The sequence below is a fragment of the Dendrobium catenatum genome, unplaced genomic scaffold (assembly GCF_001605985.2).
Source record: "Dendrobium catenatum unplaced genomic scaffold, ASM160598v2 original_scaffold_50655, whole genome shotgun sequence".
Taxonomy (NCBI): Eukaryota; Viridiplantae; Streptophyta; class Magnoliopsida; order Asparagales; family Orchidaceae; genus Dendrobium; species Dendrobium catenatum.
In genome coordinates this window covers 33,111-50,572 of record NW_021369109.1, presented here as the reverse complement: position 1 = coordinate 50,572, position 17,462 = coordinate 33,111, and the positions used below count along the sequence as shown (strand labels likewise).

At 44.7% G+C, this 17,462-nt stretch overlaps 2 protein-coding genes across 2 annotated transcripts; both read right to left on the bottom strand.

The window, feature by feature from the left end:
• Positions 1-8,299: 8,299 nt before the first annotated feature.
• Positions 8,300-9,516, bottom strand: LOC110102382. The gene is made up of 3 exons (XM_020830713.1): positions 9,403-9,516; positions 9,012-9,312; positions 8,300-8,811 (listed from the first exon to the last, which is right to left on the bottom strand). Exons 1-3 carry the CDS (start codon positions 9,514-9,516, stop codon positions 8,300-8,302), a joined length of 927 nt encoding a protein of 308 aa, XP_020686372.1.
• Positions 9,516-10,420, bottom strand: LOC110102390. Its single transcript, XM_020830720.1, has 3 exons — positions 10,331-10,420; positions 10,110-10,271; positions 9,516-10,004 (listed from the first exon to the last, which is right to left on the bottom strand). The coding sequence occupies exons 1-3, from the start codon at positions 10,418-10,420 to the stop codon at positions 9,516-9,518; spliced, it is 741 nt and encodes a 246-aa protein (XP_020686379.1).
• Positions 10,421-17,462: the final 7,042 nt, after the last annotated feature.

Genomic DNA, 17,462 nt, shown 5'->3' with positions numbered 1-17,462 from the left:
ACGGAGTGCCAAAGCTCCATCCTGGATCACCTTCCACGTGTTAGACACATTCTTTCCTTGTTTAAAGCTCCATACATCATCCCCATATTTTGATTTCAACACTATGTACAATAACATATTAGGATTCTCAATCATATACCATGCTAACTGAGCTCTGAGAGAACTCTGCCATAAGGTAAGACTGTGGAATCCAAGTCTCCACTGATTCCTCAGTTGACACAACTCCCGCCATGCAACATAAAGCATACCTCTATTGTTGGGATCCTTCTACAATAAGAACCTCCTACACATCCTCTCAATGGCGTTAAGAATGCCATTAGGAACACATATGTGGGTCATCAAGTACATTGGACCAGGCAAGAGTGAAGTTCTGGTTAATAAAGCCCGCGCCATTGACAGATGCCTCTTCCCCCACACATTTATTTTATCATAAGAAATCTTCAATACTTTGGAGAAGTCAGCCGTGACAAGCCTCTTCATTACCAATGGCAGTCCAAGATATTCAAAAGACTCCACCTTCCTGAACCTCATCAACTTAGCAATCGTTCTCTTCCTCTAGTTTGGACATCTCTTACTAAATAGAACTGTCGATTTCCCACTATTGATTTTATGTCCAGTCCACATACAGTAATCATCCAAAATCCCCATAATCTGAATGGCATTCCTTCTATTTGCCTCCACAAACACCAGTTTATCATCGGCATACAACAGGTGCGATATTTTCTCAGCATTCTTGACAATTTGAATCCCAATCTGATCTCCCCTCTGCCTGAAAGATTTGGTTAGAAGTTCAGAACAAAGAATAAATAAGTAAGGCGATAACGGGCATCCTTGTCTGAGCCCACTTCTAGCATAAATCCAAGGCGTTCTATTCCCATTAATCATCAGTGTAAACCGAGGGTTGACTATGCACTGCATCACCCACTGAATGAAACGATTTGGAAATCCCATTCTTGTCATTAATATTTGCAAAGTTTCCCAAGCCATACACAATCATATGCTTGCTCCATATCTACCTTTAATGCCATCATCCCAGCTTTCTGGAATGAGTATTGGAATTTGCACATCACCTCCTGAGCAATCAACCCACGCCTTGAAATAGATCTCCCCTGTACAAATTCCCCCTATTCTCCACCAATAATACTCCCTAGGATCGGCCGAAGCCGCGTAATCAGAATCATAGACACAATCTTATAGAAAGATGACAAAGACTAATAGGTCTAAATTTAGATGGCTGGTCAGCATTATCAGTCTTTGGGATAAGAATAACCATGGTGGCTTTCCAATTCTCACACATGGAGTTAGTATTGAAAAAATGAACAATAGCACGCACGACTTCATGTTTAATAATTTCCCAATAGAATTTAAGGACAGAAGAAGTAATACCGTCAATCCCGGAGCTCTATTATTCCCCATTCGAAAAACAGCTTGCCAAATTTCCTCTTCGGTAACCTTTGCCTTTAAGCTTATACTCAACAGCTCAGGTATTCTATCACTGCTTTGGAATTCTGGCCATTGGTCCAAGCAAATCTTCCTATCCTTCCACTTGAGCATAAAGAAAGCCATGAATTCATCCTTAATAGCTATCAATTCAGTGACCTTTTCTCCTTCGGAATTCAACACTTCTCCAATACGATTGCCCCTCCTGCGAGCAGATGCAGTTGAATGAAAAAAAGTGTGATTTAGTGTCCCCTTCATTAATCCACCTAGCCTTCGCTCTTTGTCTCCACCAAGTGGCAATACATGCCAACGTATTGTTCAGTTCTATCGCCTTTTGCAGCAGCTCCAAGTCTTCTTCTTCCGTCAGCCCAATCAGACTACAATCAGTGGTATGAAGCTCCTCAATACGTGCCTCCAAAGAATTCTTGAGCTCCCCCAACTCCTTCAGCCTATTACGACTCCAATAAAAATAGAGTCCGTAGAGTTCTCTGACACTTCCTGCTCAGAACGTCAGCAGGCTGCCCATAATCTGCTTTAGTCTAGTTCTTCCACACAAGCCGCCACATACTCGGATACAACATCCAGATGTCTTCAATCTAATCCACTTCCCCATAGTTTTCTGGATATTAGGATTTAAGCTAAAAAGTAATGGGCAATGATCCGACGTTAAACATAACATATGCTTAACATTTGCCATTGGAGCTAAACGGAGTCCTTCAAAATTCATAAGAATTCTGTCCAGCCTCACCCACACCTTACTGTATCCACTCTTGTTGTTAGACCAAGTGTATTTGGGCCCCATGAATCCCAAATCATGCAGGTCGTTATCAACCATGAATTCATCCATTTCCTGAGCTCCCACTGAGTACCTGTATCTTCGACCTCCCTTATTCTCCCCCTGATCAAGGCAACAGTTGAAGTCTCCCCCAACAATCACCGGGAGACTCCCATTGACATTATTACTAATCAGATTTGACAGACTACGTCGAGTATGGTAGTCTTTATTAGCATAGACTAGAGCAACTATCCACTCCTGAAGATTGGGTAGAACAAGCTTGCCAATTAACACTTGTTCATTTGTGACATTAATCTCAAATTGAGCAATGTTCATCCTCCACATAGCTAACATCCCGCTAGATTTCCCCAGAGCAGCAAGATGGAAATACTCCCATCCCCCTCGAACAAGACTATTGACATCCATTATGTCAACCTCTTCAATCATAGTTTCAACTAAACCAAGAAAGCAAACCTCATTGTTTCCAATAAGGCTCTGCAAGTAATGCCCTGTCTTCTTCTTCTGGGCACCCCTGCAATTCCAGATAATAATGGATGACATTAATGAACTATAGGGGAAGCGTCCCCACAGCTAATTTCATCCAATACATCCTTCTTCCTTTTCCTAGGAAGCTCCTCAATAGGTCCCAGCTGACTCAGCTCTTCCTCAATTTTATACCTATTATATTTAGGTAAAATTGGCTTAATTTCCGGAGTGATTGGCAATGGTTTTTTCAAGCCCATCTTGATCTTCTTACGGGTAGGTTTCACCATGCTCTGTGATTCCTTAACCTTGTTCAAATCAACCTGAATGGGGACCTTCAACATTGTTTATTGGCATTGGTCTCATTGGCCTTACCTTGTACCCGAGAGCTTCTCCTCCGTCATGGGGAGACTTGGATCCACGGCCCCAATTGGTCATCCACCTCCTGAATACTATCCTCCCTAACTGCCTTATCTCCATTTACAGATTGTTGTGCCTCCTCCCCTTTAGTTCTGTCAATGTTACCACTAGCATTATCATGGTAACTTTTCTCTGTTTTAATCACCACAGGGTTGCCCCTCTTGATCCCATCAAAATCATTCCTCCCTGAGCTACCCTTTGTTATTCCCGAGCTACTCCCTTCCACCACCTCCTTCTATTTTAATTGTTCTCCCATTCTTTTGTTCCCACTATCCCCTTGACCAGCCTCCTTGAATGGACACAACTCTCTCCGATGTCCCACTTTGCAGCACCCTCAGCAAAGAAGCCCAATCCTCTCATATTCAATTTTTTGGTAGAATCTACCATGCATACAATTCACCCACACTCCCCCAAGCTGCTTGTTGGCAAGGTTCATCCATACACAAACCCGGGCATACTCTCTTCTCCCCCAATATCCAGTATGTGCATCAATCCATAAAGGAACTCCAAATCTCGGCGCAATTCTAGCAATATTGCATTCGTCCTAATACTGTAGCGGGAGATTAACCAATCTAATCCACACCTGGGAGGATAATCCTTCCATAGAAATCGGGGAGAAGGAAGGCGTCCACCTGTCCAGCCCAACAATGTTGCCGCCAATGAACTAGGGACCTCTGCAAAGGACAACATCCCTAGCTTCAATAGAAGAGAACACGCAAACAAAGCATTTAAATCCCAAGGTCGTCAACTGGAAATCTCCAAACTTCCCCATTAGCGCTGGATCTCTGATTTAAGCAAGAAATAGGACACCCTTCTCCCCATAATCTTCCCAACTTCCGCTCTCTCCAGCATAGACAAATTAGATTTTATAACTTCCAGATTAAGATCAATCTAGATCTCATCAACAGAGATCGCATTTATCTCCTCTGGATTACAGATCGAGATATGCTCTGGCCGGCTCCAGGCATTACCATCTCCATTTGAGAACAGAGAGCTTCTATTCCCCATCAGCCCTTTTCCTTTCTCCATACTTTCGCTAGCGAAACCAATAGCGTCATTATTACAACCACCTAGTGTGCCATCCAGGGAATTGAATTTCCTAGAAGATCTAGCTCATCTCCGATCATGCCTACATGATCTACCTCAAAAACACCACGATTGGAAGCAGATCCACCTCCTTCCAACATCCCAATGTCATAATTGACATACCTCATATCAGCATCTTCAACAGCAACTTCCACAACAGGTGCAGAATTGTAACCAGCCATTGCTACATCTTCCAGAATAGCACTCCTCACCTCAGCTGATTCCAAAATTGCCTCCATCATGCTATCCCTTACCGGCATAGCTGCATTCACATCGAACAATTCTTCCATATAAAACCTAAAATCCAGATCTGGTTTCATCACTTCCACCTCCATCGAAGAATCCCTTCTGATGAACGTCGGATTAAGAGACATCTTAATTTTTGGGTTCACCATCTGCTCTATCTTCATCCTAAGAGGAGAACCATCCATCTTGTTTGTAACATCCCGCATTTGACCGCCACCAACCTTAACAATTAGTTGTTGCAACTTCAAATCCAGATTGCGAGGCTTAGCCTCCCAACGGCCTTCAACAGCTCCCTCCGATCCAGGTTTTACTCCATCTCGATTTTTTCCCTTAGTATTATTCCCCACGATCTTCCCAGGAGATCGCTCTCCTTGCTTCTTTGAACCTCCAAATTCCACTCCCGATCGTCATCGCTCGTCGCCTCCAGTATTTCCGTCACCACCTCCCCTGCCTTCGGTCACCTCCCGCCATACATAGAGATTCTCTCACAACAATCGCCTAGAGAGAGAAAGAAACAATTGGGAACAAATGACGCACTCAAGAGGGAGAGAGAGAGAACAGAGAGGGTGCGAGAGAGAGAGAGAGAGAGAGAGAGAGAGAGAGAGAGGGAGGGAGAGAGAGACAGAGAGAGCAAGAGTGAGACATAGAGAGAGAGAGAGAGAAAGAGAGAGAGAACAAGAGAGAGAGGGTGAGAGAGAGAGAGCAAGAAGAGAGATAGAAAGATAGATAGATAGAAAGAAAGAAAGAGGGAGAGATAGAGAGAGGGAGACAGAGGGAGAGAGAGAGAGAGCGAGAGGGAGAGAGAGAGATTGAGAGAGAGCGAGAGAGAGAGAAAGAGAGAGAGAGAGAGAGAGAGAGAGAGAGAGAGAGAGAGAGAGAGAGAGAGAGAGCAATAGAGAGAGAGGGAGAGAGAGGGGGAGAGTAAGAGAGAGCAAGAGAGAGAGAGAGCGAGAGAGAAATAGAGCAAGAGAGAGAGAGAGAAAGAGAGAATAAGAGAGAGAGAGAGAGAGGGCTAGAGAGAGTGTAAGAGAGAGAGAAAGAGAGAGAGAGAGAGAGAGAGAGAGAGAGAGAGATAGGGAAAGTAATAGAGAGCAAAAGAGAGAGGGAGGGAGGGAGAGAGAGAGAGAGAAGAGATAACAAGAAGAGAGAGAGAGAGAGAGATTGACAGAGAGAGAGTAGAGAGGAAGAGAGAGCAAGAGAGAGAGAGATGGTGATAGAGGGTGAGAAAGAGAGAGAGAGAGAGAGAGAGAGAGAGAGAGAGAGAGAGAGAGAGAGCAAGAGAGAATAAGAGAGAGAGAGAGGGCTAGAGAGAGGGTGAGAGAGAGAGATAGTGAGAGAGCAAGAAGAGAGAGAGAGAGGGAGGGTGAGAAAGGGAGAAGAGAGGGAGAGAGAGAGAGAGAGTGGGAGAGCAAAAGAGATTAAGAGAGAGCATGCTAGAGAGAGGGTGAGAGAGAGGGTGAGGGAGAGAGCGAGAGAGAGATAGGGTGAGTTGAACTTTTGCTTTTGCATCAGAGCCCTACATAGGGTCCTGGTCGAGTACCCATTGGGTACCCACGCTCCGTGCGAGCTGGCTTCGCCCACCCACCCCCACTCATAATATTTTTCAGGATGATGTACCCACCCATACCCATGCTTTGCTTCTTAAAGAACTATTTGGCGGCTCCGACATCAGATTGTTGCACGACGCATTTGTGCAAACCCATCATCTTGGTTTCGGTGGTCTTCTTGTGCATAAACGTTTTCTTGCAGGCCTTGCATGCTGCTAGCTCGAGTAAGATGGAAGTGGCACCACTGCGGTTGCAGACGATGCCAAATCTGGTCCAAACATTCGATGTCCCTGTGACATTATCAGTGATATAAAATTCGTCGGCATCGTCTTTGTTGCTCTTGAGCTCGCGCTCGATCGCCTCTTGAGTAGGCAATGCCATCTTCAATTCTTCATTCGTGGTGCACTCCTTCTTGCATGAAGTTAATACTAAAATATTAAGATATAAAAGTACAGACCTCTTTTTTAAGATACAAAAGTACATATCTCACACTAATCGAGAATATATCATAATATCTTCATGTGCAAGCCCATTAATTCTTTTGGAATAGTCTGTATGCCATTTTCACTTTTAAAATAATGTTTATGCATTTTTCAATTTTCACTCTTTTTTAATATAGTAGGCTTATCCACCATATTGAGTACCCACCCATACCCACCCATAAGTCTATGAGCATACCCATACCCACCCATATCCATTGGGTATGGGTGGGTACATGGGTGGGTATGGGTATGGGTGCCCAATGCAGGGCTCTGTTTTGCATTCATCTAAAATCCCTTACAAAACCAATAAAGATAAAAAAAACCCCTAACCTGGGGCAAAACCACAACTATCATCCTCAAGGATAAACAAAAACTCTTGAGGAATACATGTATTATGCCTATCTCCAATGTCCCAAACAAAACTATCCTCAATCGCTCTTTGAGTGCAAAAATGTGCCGCCTTGTTGTACTCCCTATAAGTGTGAACGAATAAAACCTTATGGAAAGCCTTTAACTAGTTTAGCTTATCACCGTCCTCAGGTCAGAGCTTCCATTGTTCTTGTTGCTTGCACTTGTGCATGAACTCCATCACACTCACATTGTCCCCCTCAACTATAACCCCATCAGCTTCATACATCCAATCAAGGAGAAGCTTCTCAATGTAGTAAACAGCCATAACATCCACTTGAGTGTTGTCCCAATGTGTAATACTCCAGCCAGCCGCCGCCACAAGCTTGCTATAGCCATCCCGATGATAATTCCAATCCGACCGACGTTGTTCCTACGCAGAGCACAATCAACATTAATTTCCAACCAATCTGTAGGGGGGGACACCAAGAAGAAAAATGTAATAATCCAAAGGGTTAACAGGTGAACCGTTGCTCCATGTTACGAGAAAAGAGACATTGCGTGGTAGATCCCAGAAACCTTGCGGCCAACATAATGGTGGGGGTCGCGGCCTTGTCGTGACGGATCGCATTCCGATTTTCCCAGCTATAGTAAACCACCACATAGTACAGCAAAGGTCAACGAGCTTTGGCCCTCGTTCCATTCTTCATCGCCATCATAAGCTCATCAAGGGATGAAAACCTGGGAGTAAGAAACCCCCATTCTCCCAAACGCTGAAGTAAGTTTCTGAGTTGTTGGCACTGGGTTGTTATGTGATCCAGATCTTCAAGCTGATTGCAGTCGATCGGGCACTGCACCTCAACTCCAAGGCCACGTTGGTGAAGCCAGGTATGGGTTGGGATCAAATCCTTGTAGACTCTCCACCAAAACACATGCTCAAGGGGTCTCAGACCCGTCTTCAAGATTCCGCACATCGGGTCCTCTTCCCCTTGGAACAATGAATTATAGCAGATGGCTGAAACCGATGAACCCAATGGGCACTTGATTAATTCAAGCGTATCTGCGTCAATATCCGACCAGATTTTTACCTTGCTAATCCTGTCGGAAAGGGGTTCTCCAAAACATTGCACAAGCTTCGCCCGATTCCAACTCAACTCAGGCGTGATGAAGTCCCCCACTGAACAACAATCAATGCTCTCGATATTGCAGAATGTGGGCTAAGACGAAATAACAATATCCAAGATCCACACGTGATTAACTACATCAACATCAACACCATTACACACCTTCCAATGAACGCAGTTAATCAAACTGTTAGACCCATTGCAAATAATCTTCCATCCACTAGAGTCTCCTGATTTATGGTCCTGCTGCCAAGGCCATGCCCCGTACTTATGCCTCATACACCTTTGAAATAAATTCTGGGGCTTAACTAAGAAATCCTAAGCAATTCTGGCCCGCAATGGACCATCCTAGTTGCGGCTGGCATGGAAGCCGAGACCGCCCAGGTGCCTCAGCCGGGTGAGGCTTCCCCAAGCAGCATAGTGCAGGCTTTTGTGTTTTGAGTCTCTGTCCCACAAGAATCGACTACATATTCTTTCCACCTTAGCAAGAACGCCCCGGGGAACAAGCGTATGGGTCACCGCGAATACCGATAACGGGAGTAATACTGAGTTTATCAATGTAATTCTTCCCGCTAACAATAGATGCTGCATCCCCCATGCTAGCGTGTGTCTATGCAATCTCTGCAGGAGGGGGCCAAAGTCTGCCTTCGTCAATCTTCGCATCACCAATTTCAACCCAAGATATTCCATTTCATCAACCTTGCGGCAACCAGCAAGCCTAGCGAGGCGATGTTTACAAGAAGAGGGCACAAGTCTGCTGAACAGGATTGCCAATTTATTTTTGTTGATCCGCTGCCCCGTCCACCTGCAATAGTCCTCAAGAATGGTCAAAAACTTCCTTACGTTGGGGATGGTGGCACCTGCAAAAAATAAAGCATCATTAGCCTTAAGAAGGTGGGGCACAAGAGGCCCCCCCCCCCCCCGATCTGCACTCCAAGCTCTTGGTAGTTTTGTCAAAAATGCATTGACAGAAGCTCCGAACACAGAATGAAAAGGTGAGGAGATAGCGGGCAGCCTTGTCGGAATCCACAACCAGCTGTAATCTCTTCCGTGAGCATACCATTCACCAGGATAGTAAAGCGAGGCGCTAACACATAACTTAGCACCAACAATTGAAACCTTTGAGGGAAGCCCATCTTCAACAGTACCAATTCCAGAGTTCTCCAGCTCATTTTGTCATAGGCTTGTTCCATATCTGCTTTCATAGCCATCCATCCCTTAGAAGATTTGCAGACCTTGAACTTGTTCATAATCTCCTGCCCCAGCAAATAGTGGTCGGAGATCGACATCCCATGCACCAACGCTGCCTGTTCCTCAGAAATGCCGGTGGGTAAAATGCCTTTGATGCGGTTGACTAGGACCTTGACAACAATTTTGTAGATTATTTATCACAAACTAATCGGCCTGAAATTGGATGGGTGATTCAAATTATTAGTTTTAGGCAAGAGAACCACCACCGTCTCCTTCCACATCGGCTCCATCTGCCCTATTGAGAAGAACTCCAGACATGCCAGGTTCACTTGTTCGCCGATAATGTCCCAAAACGCCTTGAAGAAAGAAGCCATTACACCATCCTTCCTAGTGCACGGTTCGACCCCAAAGACCTGACCGCAAGCCAAATTTCATCATGGGTTACCTCCCCAACCAACAGCCCAGCAAACCGATCTTTGCAAGCTAGCTGAGAATTCAATGAGGGCCATCCAGCTTCGGTAATTGGGTTTTCGTTCCATTTCTGCGCAAAGAAACCGTAGACCAGTCTCAGAATTTCTGTTTGCTTCGTAGCCGGCTGCCCGTTCGGGTAATTCAGTTGCTCAATGAAATTGGACCGCAGCCTGGCCGATGCCATAGTGCGAAAGAAACGGGTATTCCCATCCCCTTCCTCAATCCAACGCACCTTAGCTCGCTGACTCCACCATGTCATAATTCTAGCCAAGGTGGATTTCAACAGCTGCACCTTATACCTCAAAGATTCGGTTTGAGCCTTAGAGAGCCCAGCAGGCGAGCATTCAAGTTCCTGCAGAATTCTAATTTCCCCATCTAACTCCTCCTTTAACTAATTTAGCCTTTTTATTTTGTTTTTGCTCCAAAAGAATAGAGCCTTCATGGATCTTTGACATTTTTTCTGCAGCTTGGATGCTTAAGTTCCTGTATCTTGCACCTTCCATTTATCCTGCACAAGTTGCCAGGCTCTAGGAAAAGTCGTCCAAACATCCTCAAACTTGATCCAATGCGAATAGGTCTTCCTTCCTCCCTCCTGGATTGAGCAAAGGATGGGGCAGTGATCCAAAGCCAGCCTAGTGAGGTTCTTAACCTTTAATCCCTGATAATCGTCAAGAATGGACGAGTTAACCAAAAACCTGTCCAACTGAGAGTAGATACGACTCCGTGCATTTTATTATCTGTCCAGGTGAATGCATGGCCGGAGAAGCCAGGATCAACCAAGTCATTTGCAACCATGAAATCCCCCATCTCACTAGCCGATTGAGAGTAAGAAAATGGCCTTCCACCCTTCTTCTCTCCTTATGCCAATATACAGTTGAAATCGCCCCCAACCACAAGAGGCAAGCCAGTCGTATGGTGGCTGGAGATGTCCTCCCAAAGTTGTCTTCGGACATACCAGTCGTTATCAGCATAAACCACAGCTATGTCCCAAAGAAATTTACTTGACCTTCTCAAGGTCCCAATAATACACTGATTCGATTGAGAAGTGACCTGAGTGAGTACGAGAGAACGAGAGAGAGAGAGAGAGAGAGAGAGAGAGAGAGAGAGAGGGGGTAGAGAGAGGGAGATGGAGAGAGTGCAAGAGAGAGAGGGAGAGAGAGAGAGAGCAAGAGTGTGAGAGAGAGCATGAGATAGAGACAGAGAGATTGAGAGAGAGAGCGAGCAAGAGAGAGAGAGGGAGAGCAAGGGAGAGCAAGAGAGAGGGTGAGAGAGAAAGAGCAAGAAGAGAGGAAGAGAGGGAGAGAGAGGGAGAGAGAGATAGGGAGATAGAGAGAGAGAGCAAGCAAGAGAGATGGAGAGAGAGGCTGTGCAATAGAGAGCAAGAGAGAGAGAGTGAAGGAGCGGGAGAGAAAGAGGGAGAGAGAGAGAGATAGAAGGCTAGAGAGAGGGAGGGAGAGAGAGAGAGGGAGAGAGAGAGAGAGAGGGAGAGTAAGAGAGTGAGAGACAGGGAGAGAGAGAGAGAGCTAGCAAGAGAGAGAGAGGGAGAAAGAGAGAGGGAGAGCAAGAGAGAGAGAGAGAGCGAGCGAGCGAGAGAGAGAGAGAGAGAGAGAGAGAGTGGGAGCAAGTTAGAATAAGAGAGAAAGGGCTACAGATAGGGTGAGAGAGAGACAGATAGAGAGAAAGAAGAGAGATAGAGAGGGAGACATAGAGAGGGAGAGAGAGAGAACGAGAACAAGAGAGAGAGAGAGAGGGAGGAAGGGAGAGAGAGATAGAGAGGGGGAGAGAGAGAAAGAGAGGGAGAAGGAGAGAGAGAGAGAGAGAGAGAGAGAGAGAGAGAGAGAGAGAGAGGGATTGTGAGAGAGAGAGGGAGCTAGAAAGAGAGAGAGAGGGGGAGAGAGAGAGGGAGAGCAAGGGAGAGCAAGAGAGAGAGGGAGAGCAAGGGAGAGCAAGAGAGAGAGAGAGAGAGTGAGAGCGAGAGAGAAAGCAAGAGCAAGTTAGAATTAGAGAGAGAGAGAGAGGGCTAGAGAGAGGGTGAGAGAGAGAGAGATTGAGAGAGAGAGAGTGAGAGAGAGCAAGCAAGAGAGAGAGGGAGAGCAAGATAGAGTAAGAGAGAGAGCTAGAGAGAGATAGAGAATAAGAGAGAGAGAGGGCTAGATAGAGGGAGAGTAAAAGAGAGTAAGAGAGAGAGAACGAGAAATAGAGCAAGATAGAGAGAGAGGGAGAGCAAGGGTGAGCGAGAGAGAGAGAGAGAAAGCAAGAGCAAGTTAGAATAAGAGAGAGAGAGGGCTAGAGAGAGGGTGAGAGGGAGAGAGAGAGCAGGAAGAGAGAGAGAGAGAGGGAAAGATAGAGAGGGAGACATAGAGAGGGAGAGAGAGAGAGAGCGAGAACAAGAGAGAGAGAGAGAGAGGGAGGAAGGGAGAGAGAGAGAGGGCAAGCGAGAGCGATAGAGCGAGAGATCTAGAGAGAGAATAAGAGAGAGAGAGGGCTAGAGAGAGGGAGAGCAAAAGAGAGCAAGAGAGAGAGAGAACGAGAAAGAGAATAAGAGAGAGAGAGAGCAAGAGAGAGAGAGTGAAAGGGTGAGAGAGGGAGAGGGAGACTGAGTGGGAGAGAGAGAGCAAGAGAGAACAAGAGAGAGAGGGCTAGAGAGAGTGTGAGACAGAGAGAGAGAGAGAGAACGAGAAAGAGAGCAAGAGAGAGAGAGTGAGAGGGAGAGAGAGAGAGGGAGAGAGAGGGAGAGGGAGAGTGAGAGAGTGAGAGACGATGAAAGAACAAGAGAGAGAGAGAGGGCTAGAGAGAGGGTGAGAGAGAAAGAAAGAGAGAGAGAGAGTGAGAGAGAGAGAGAAAGAGAGAGAGGGAGAGCAAGAAAGAGAGGGCAAGAGATAAGAAGAGAGAGATAGCAAGAGAGAAGAGAACAAGAGAGAGAGAGAGAGAGAGAGAGAGAGAGAAGAGAGAGAGGGACAGAGGGAGAGAAAGGGATAGAGAGAGAGAGCAAGAAGAGAGAGAGAGATAGAGAAAGAGCAAGAAGAGAGAGAGATGGAGAGAGAGGAGAGAGAAAGATAGAGAGAGCAAGAGAGAGAGGGAGAGAGATGGAGAGCAAGGGAGAGCAAGAGAGAGAGAGAGGGAGACAATGAAGTGAAACAATCTTGTTTGAATATTCTCTTGCATGATTACGAAATCTTTCGTATGAAACCTTCTAAATCTGTTTCTGAAATATATACAAGGTTTACTCAAATTGAAACTTCTTTGCATGCCTTAGGAAGAGAACTTTCAAATTATGAAAAATTAAATAAGATTTTGAGATGTTTGTCTTCTTATTTTGATGCTAAAATCACTGCAATCACTAAATATAAGGATTTAAACACATATTCGATTGATAACTTACTTGGCTCACTCATTGCTTAAGAGCAAGGGGTGAATCAAAGAAATCTTAATGTAGATGAGAAAAGAATGGAGAAAACAGTGGCACTGAAGGCCAACGAATCGGACTCTGACTCTTCTGTGTCTGAAAGCGATGACTTTGCCTTAATCCCAAGGCAATTCAAAAGCTTTCTAAGGAAGAAACAAAAGCATCATCAAAATTGGAGAAAAGATAAGGATAATAAATATTCTAAAGGATCTTCTGATGTGGTTTGTTATGAATGCAGGAAGCCCGAACACGTGAAAGCTGATTGCCCTACACTTAAGACACAAACAAGCAAGGAAAAGAGAGAGGAGAAATTAAAGTTTAGAAAGGACAAAGGAGACTTCAAAAGGCATTTTGGGCGGATTTTGCATCTGATTCATCATAGACTGAACTAGAAGATGAAACAACAAACTTGTGCTTAATGGCAGACGATCATCTTGATCAAAAAGAGGTATGTGAACTTTCTTACGATCAACTCCTTAAAGTTTCTGAAAAAATTCATGCATCATATAGGAAACTTAAGAAAACACATGCTAGCTTGAAATTGGAATTTTTGAATATACAAAAAGAGCATGAAATTTTGACTAAAGATCACTCAACAATTGATTCAAATTATATGGCTCTACTTGATGAATTTGATGAGTTAAATAGAAAACATTGTGAATTAATTGAAGAGCATGATTCACCAAAAACTTCACAAACCTGACTTGAATCTGATTTTAAGAAATCTAAAGAAATGGAGAAAAATTTGAGGGTTGAGAATGATGTATTAAAAAGTACAAACTTGAGGATTAAAGATGAACTGGATTCACTTAAGAGAAATCGGATGACACCAACAATTGATCAAAAGCCAAAACCTAGGAAGAGGCATTATAACTCAAATCATCTAAGAAATCCTTTTCCAGGTGTTAGATGCTTTTCATGTGGCATGCTAGGACACATCTCACACACTTGCGCTGTTCACCATAGTACACATTAGATGTGGAGACCCAAGTAGCATGATTTACATCATACCACACATGCATTGCATTCTACTTTTCATAAGAAGAGACTCAAACCTGTTTGGGTTCCTATATCTAACATTTGATGATTTTGTTGGTGGGCTCTCACAAAAAGCCTCATGAGAGTATGTGGAACCTGGACAGCGGATGCTCTCGACATATGACTGGTGATGCCAATCAATTTGTTTTGTTGGAGTCTAGGACTGGAGGCAAGGTTACTCTTGGAGACGATACCACCATGAAGATGGTAGGATCAGGTATAATTGGTAATTCCAAGAACCTTATGATTGAAAATGTTTTGCTTGTAGATGGATTAAAGTACAACCTGCTCAGCATCAATCAACTCTGTGACAAGGGCTTCATCGTACAATTCTTTGCAAATTCATATATTGTAAGTTTAAGTAACAACACTATTTTGCAAGGAAAGAGGATCAACAATGTGTACATGCTTGATTTAAATAACATAGAATGTGCTGCATCATTTTGCTTAAAATTATTGTTGATAATTCATGGTTATGGCACTAAAGATTATGTTATGCAAGTATGAAAATCCTTAGGAAAGTGATCCAAAAAGACCTAGTTAGAGGTGTCCCCAAACTCAAGTTTTTAAAAGACCACCTTTGTGATGCCTGCTAACTAGGAAAGCAAGTCCACTCCACTTTTACATGGGCCAATAGGAAAAGGCTCTATCCCACAACCAAATATCATTCAGCACATCAATATTTTGACCGTTCCTGATCCTCCAGCGAATCAAATAGCTCAAGCATCTAGCTCCGTCACATATCACCTTCCAACAATTCGAGAGACCTCTCAGGGATCCAGAAGCCCCCAAATCATCATTGTACTTGTGGCTTAGACAACTTTGGATCAGCCACGTCAGATTCCCAATGGCATTCTAGGCAATGCGTGCCCGGAGTGCCCAGATCCACTTGGCACTGGCATGGAAACCGAGTCCGCCTTGACATGTTGGCCGAGCCACATCATCCCAAGAGACATAGTGCAAGCCCCTGTGGTCAGAGTCCTTGTCCCAAAAAAAGTTCCGACAAAGCTTTTCAATGTCATTAAGAACTGCCTTAGGGATGATAGTATGAGTCATCAGAAAAATAGAGGACGTCAACAAAACCGAGTTAATCAATGTCACCAGCCCAGCCATAGAGATATACATGATTCCCCAGCTTAGCGTATGGTCCCGCACTCTCTAGACCAGCGGTGCAAAATCCAGTCTAGTGAGTCTTCTCATAGTAAGTTTAAGCGCCAGGTATTCCAACTCATTAACTTTGCAGCAGCCAAGGAGCTTAGCCAATCGGGATTTAGCCATCGTAGGGGTCCATTTGCTGAATAAGACCGTCGATTTCATCTGGTTGACCCTTTGTCCCGTCCACGAATAATAATCAATCAGGATGGAAACAATTTTTTGAATATTCACCAAGGATGCACTTGCAAAATAGAGAACATTTTCAGCATAAAGGAAGTGGGAGACAGGAGGTCCCCCCCAAACAAATGGGAACCCCCATCTCCCTAAAATTCTGCTTGAAATGGGCAGGCAACAGCTCGGAGCATGGGATAAACAGGTAGGGTAAGAGCGGGCACCCCTGCCGAAAACCACACTCAATAGTGATCAAATTCGAAAGTTTTCCATTGAAGAGAATAGAGAACTTCAAACACATCACACAGCTAAGCACCCACGCACAGAACCTCGAGGGAACACCCATACGACTTAACACAATCTCCAATGTCCTCAGCTCATCTTGTCGTATGCTTGTTCCATGTCCACTTTCAAGGCAAAGAAACCCCTAGCAGCCTTGGACACCTTGAATTTATGAATCAGAGAGAGAGAGAGAGAGATTGAGAGAGAGAGAGAGGGAGAGAGAGAGGGAGAATGAGAGAGAGAGAGATAAAGAGAGAGAGAGAGAGAGAGGGAGAGAGAGAGGGAGAGAGAAAGAAGAGAGAGAGAGGGAGAGAGAAAGAAGAGAGAGAGAGAGGGAGAGAGAGATAGAGAGAGGGAGCGAGAGAGAGGGAGGGAGAGAGAGAGAAAGAAAGAGAAAGAGAGCAAGAAGGAGAGAAAGGGCAAGAGAGAGAGGTAGAGAGAGAGAGGAAGAGGGAGAACGAGAGAGAAAGCGAGAGCAAGTTACAATAAGAGAGAGAGAAGGCTAGAGAGAGGGAAAGATAGATAAAGAGAGCAAGAAGAGAGTGAGAGAGAGAGAGAGAGAGAGAGAGAGAGCAAGAAACAGAGAGAGGGAAAGCAAGAGAGAGCAAGAGAGAGAGAGAGACATAGAGAGAGAGAGAAAGCAAGAGAGAATAAGAGAGAGATTGCTAGAGAGAGGGGGAGAGAGAGAGAGGGAGAGAAGGAGAGAGAGAGAGAGCAAGAGAGAGAGAAGGCAAGAGACAACAAGAGAGAGAGAGAGGGCTAGAGAGATGGTGAGAGAAAAAGAGAGAGATGGAGAGCAAGAGAGAGAGGGAGAGAGAGAGAAAGAAAGAGAGAGCAAGAGAGAGAGGGAGAGCAAGAGAGAGAGAGAGCAAGCGAGAGAGAGAGAGAGAGAGAGAGAGAGAGCGAGAGAGAGAGAGTGAGTGAGAGGGAAAGAGAGAGGGAGAGAAAGAGAGAGAGAAAGAGAGCAAGAGAGAGATAGAAAGAGCAAAAGAGAGAGGGAGAGAGAGTGAGAGAGAGAGTGAGAGAGAGAGAGAGAGGGAGAGAGAGAGTGAGAGAGAGAGGGAGATAGAGAAAGAGATAGAGAGAGAGATTGAGAGAGAGAGAGAGAGAGGGGGAGAGCAAGAGCTGAATATCTGCATTTGCATTAATAATAAACGAAAACTAGTTACAATTAACAATCAAAGGAAAAATTCTCTATACCCTATCACTATCCTCCCTCAACAAAGACAACTGAGTCGAGGGGAATTCTCTATCATTTACATCATGGAAAAGAAAACTACCATCAAGAGCAAGCCGAGCACAGAAGTCAGCCGGCCGGTTACTTTGTCTGGGTATAAACTGAAAAAGTACCTATTTAAACTCCATTAAGAAAGAAAGATCCGGTCCATCAATGTAGTAATGGACTTTATTCTGACGATCATCCAAATTATGCATCCATCTAATGGCATTAGTGCAGTCTCCCTCTATGATGATTCCTTCAAGCTCAAGCATCCATCCCTCCAACAATAGCTTAAGCCGCCATAATCTCTGCATACATTGCATCACAATGTTCACAGCACCTTCCAGCAACAAAAATAACTGCACCAACATGATTTCGGTCAATAATACCCAAACCAACATGATTAGAAGGTCTCAAGGAAGCGTCCACATTGAATTTCAACCACCCTGGAGGGGGAGGGCACCAAAGTTTATGGGAAGGCAACCCCAAGGGCTGGTTGGTACCCATTGCTCCAGAATAGGCGAACTATACGTCCTCGGTAGTAGCGACAACACCGTGGTAGCAATCATAGCAGGAGA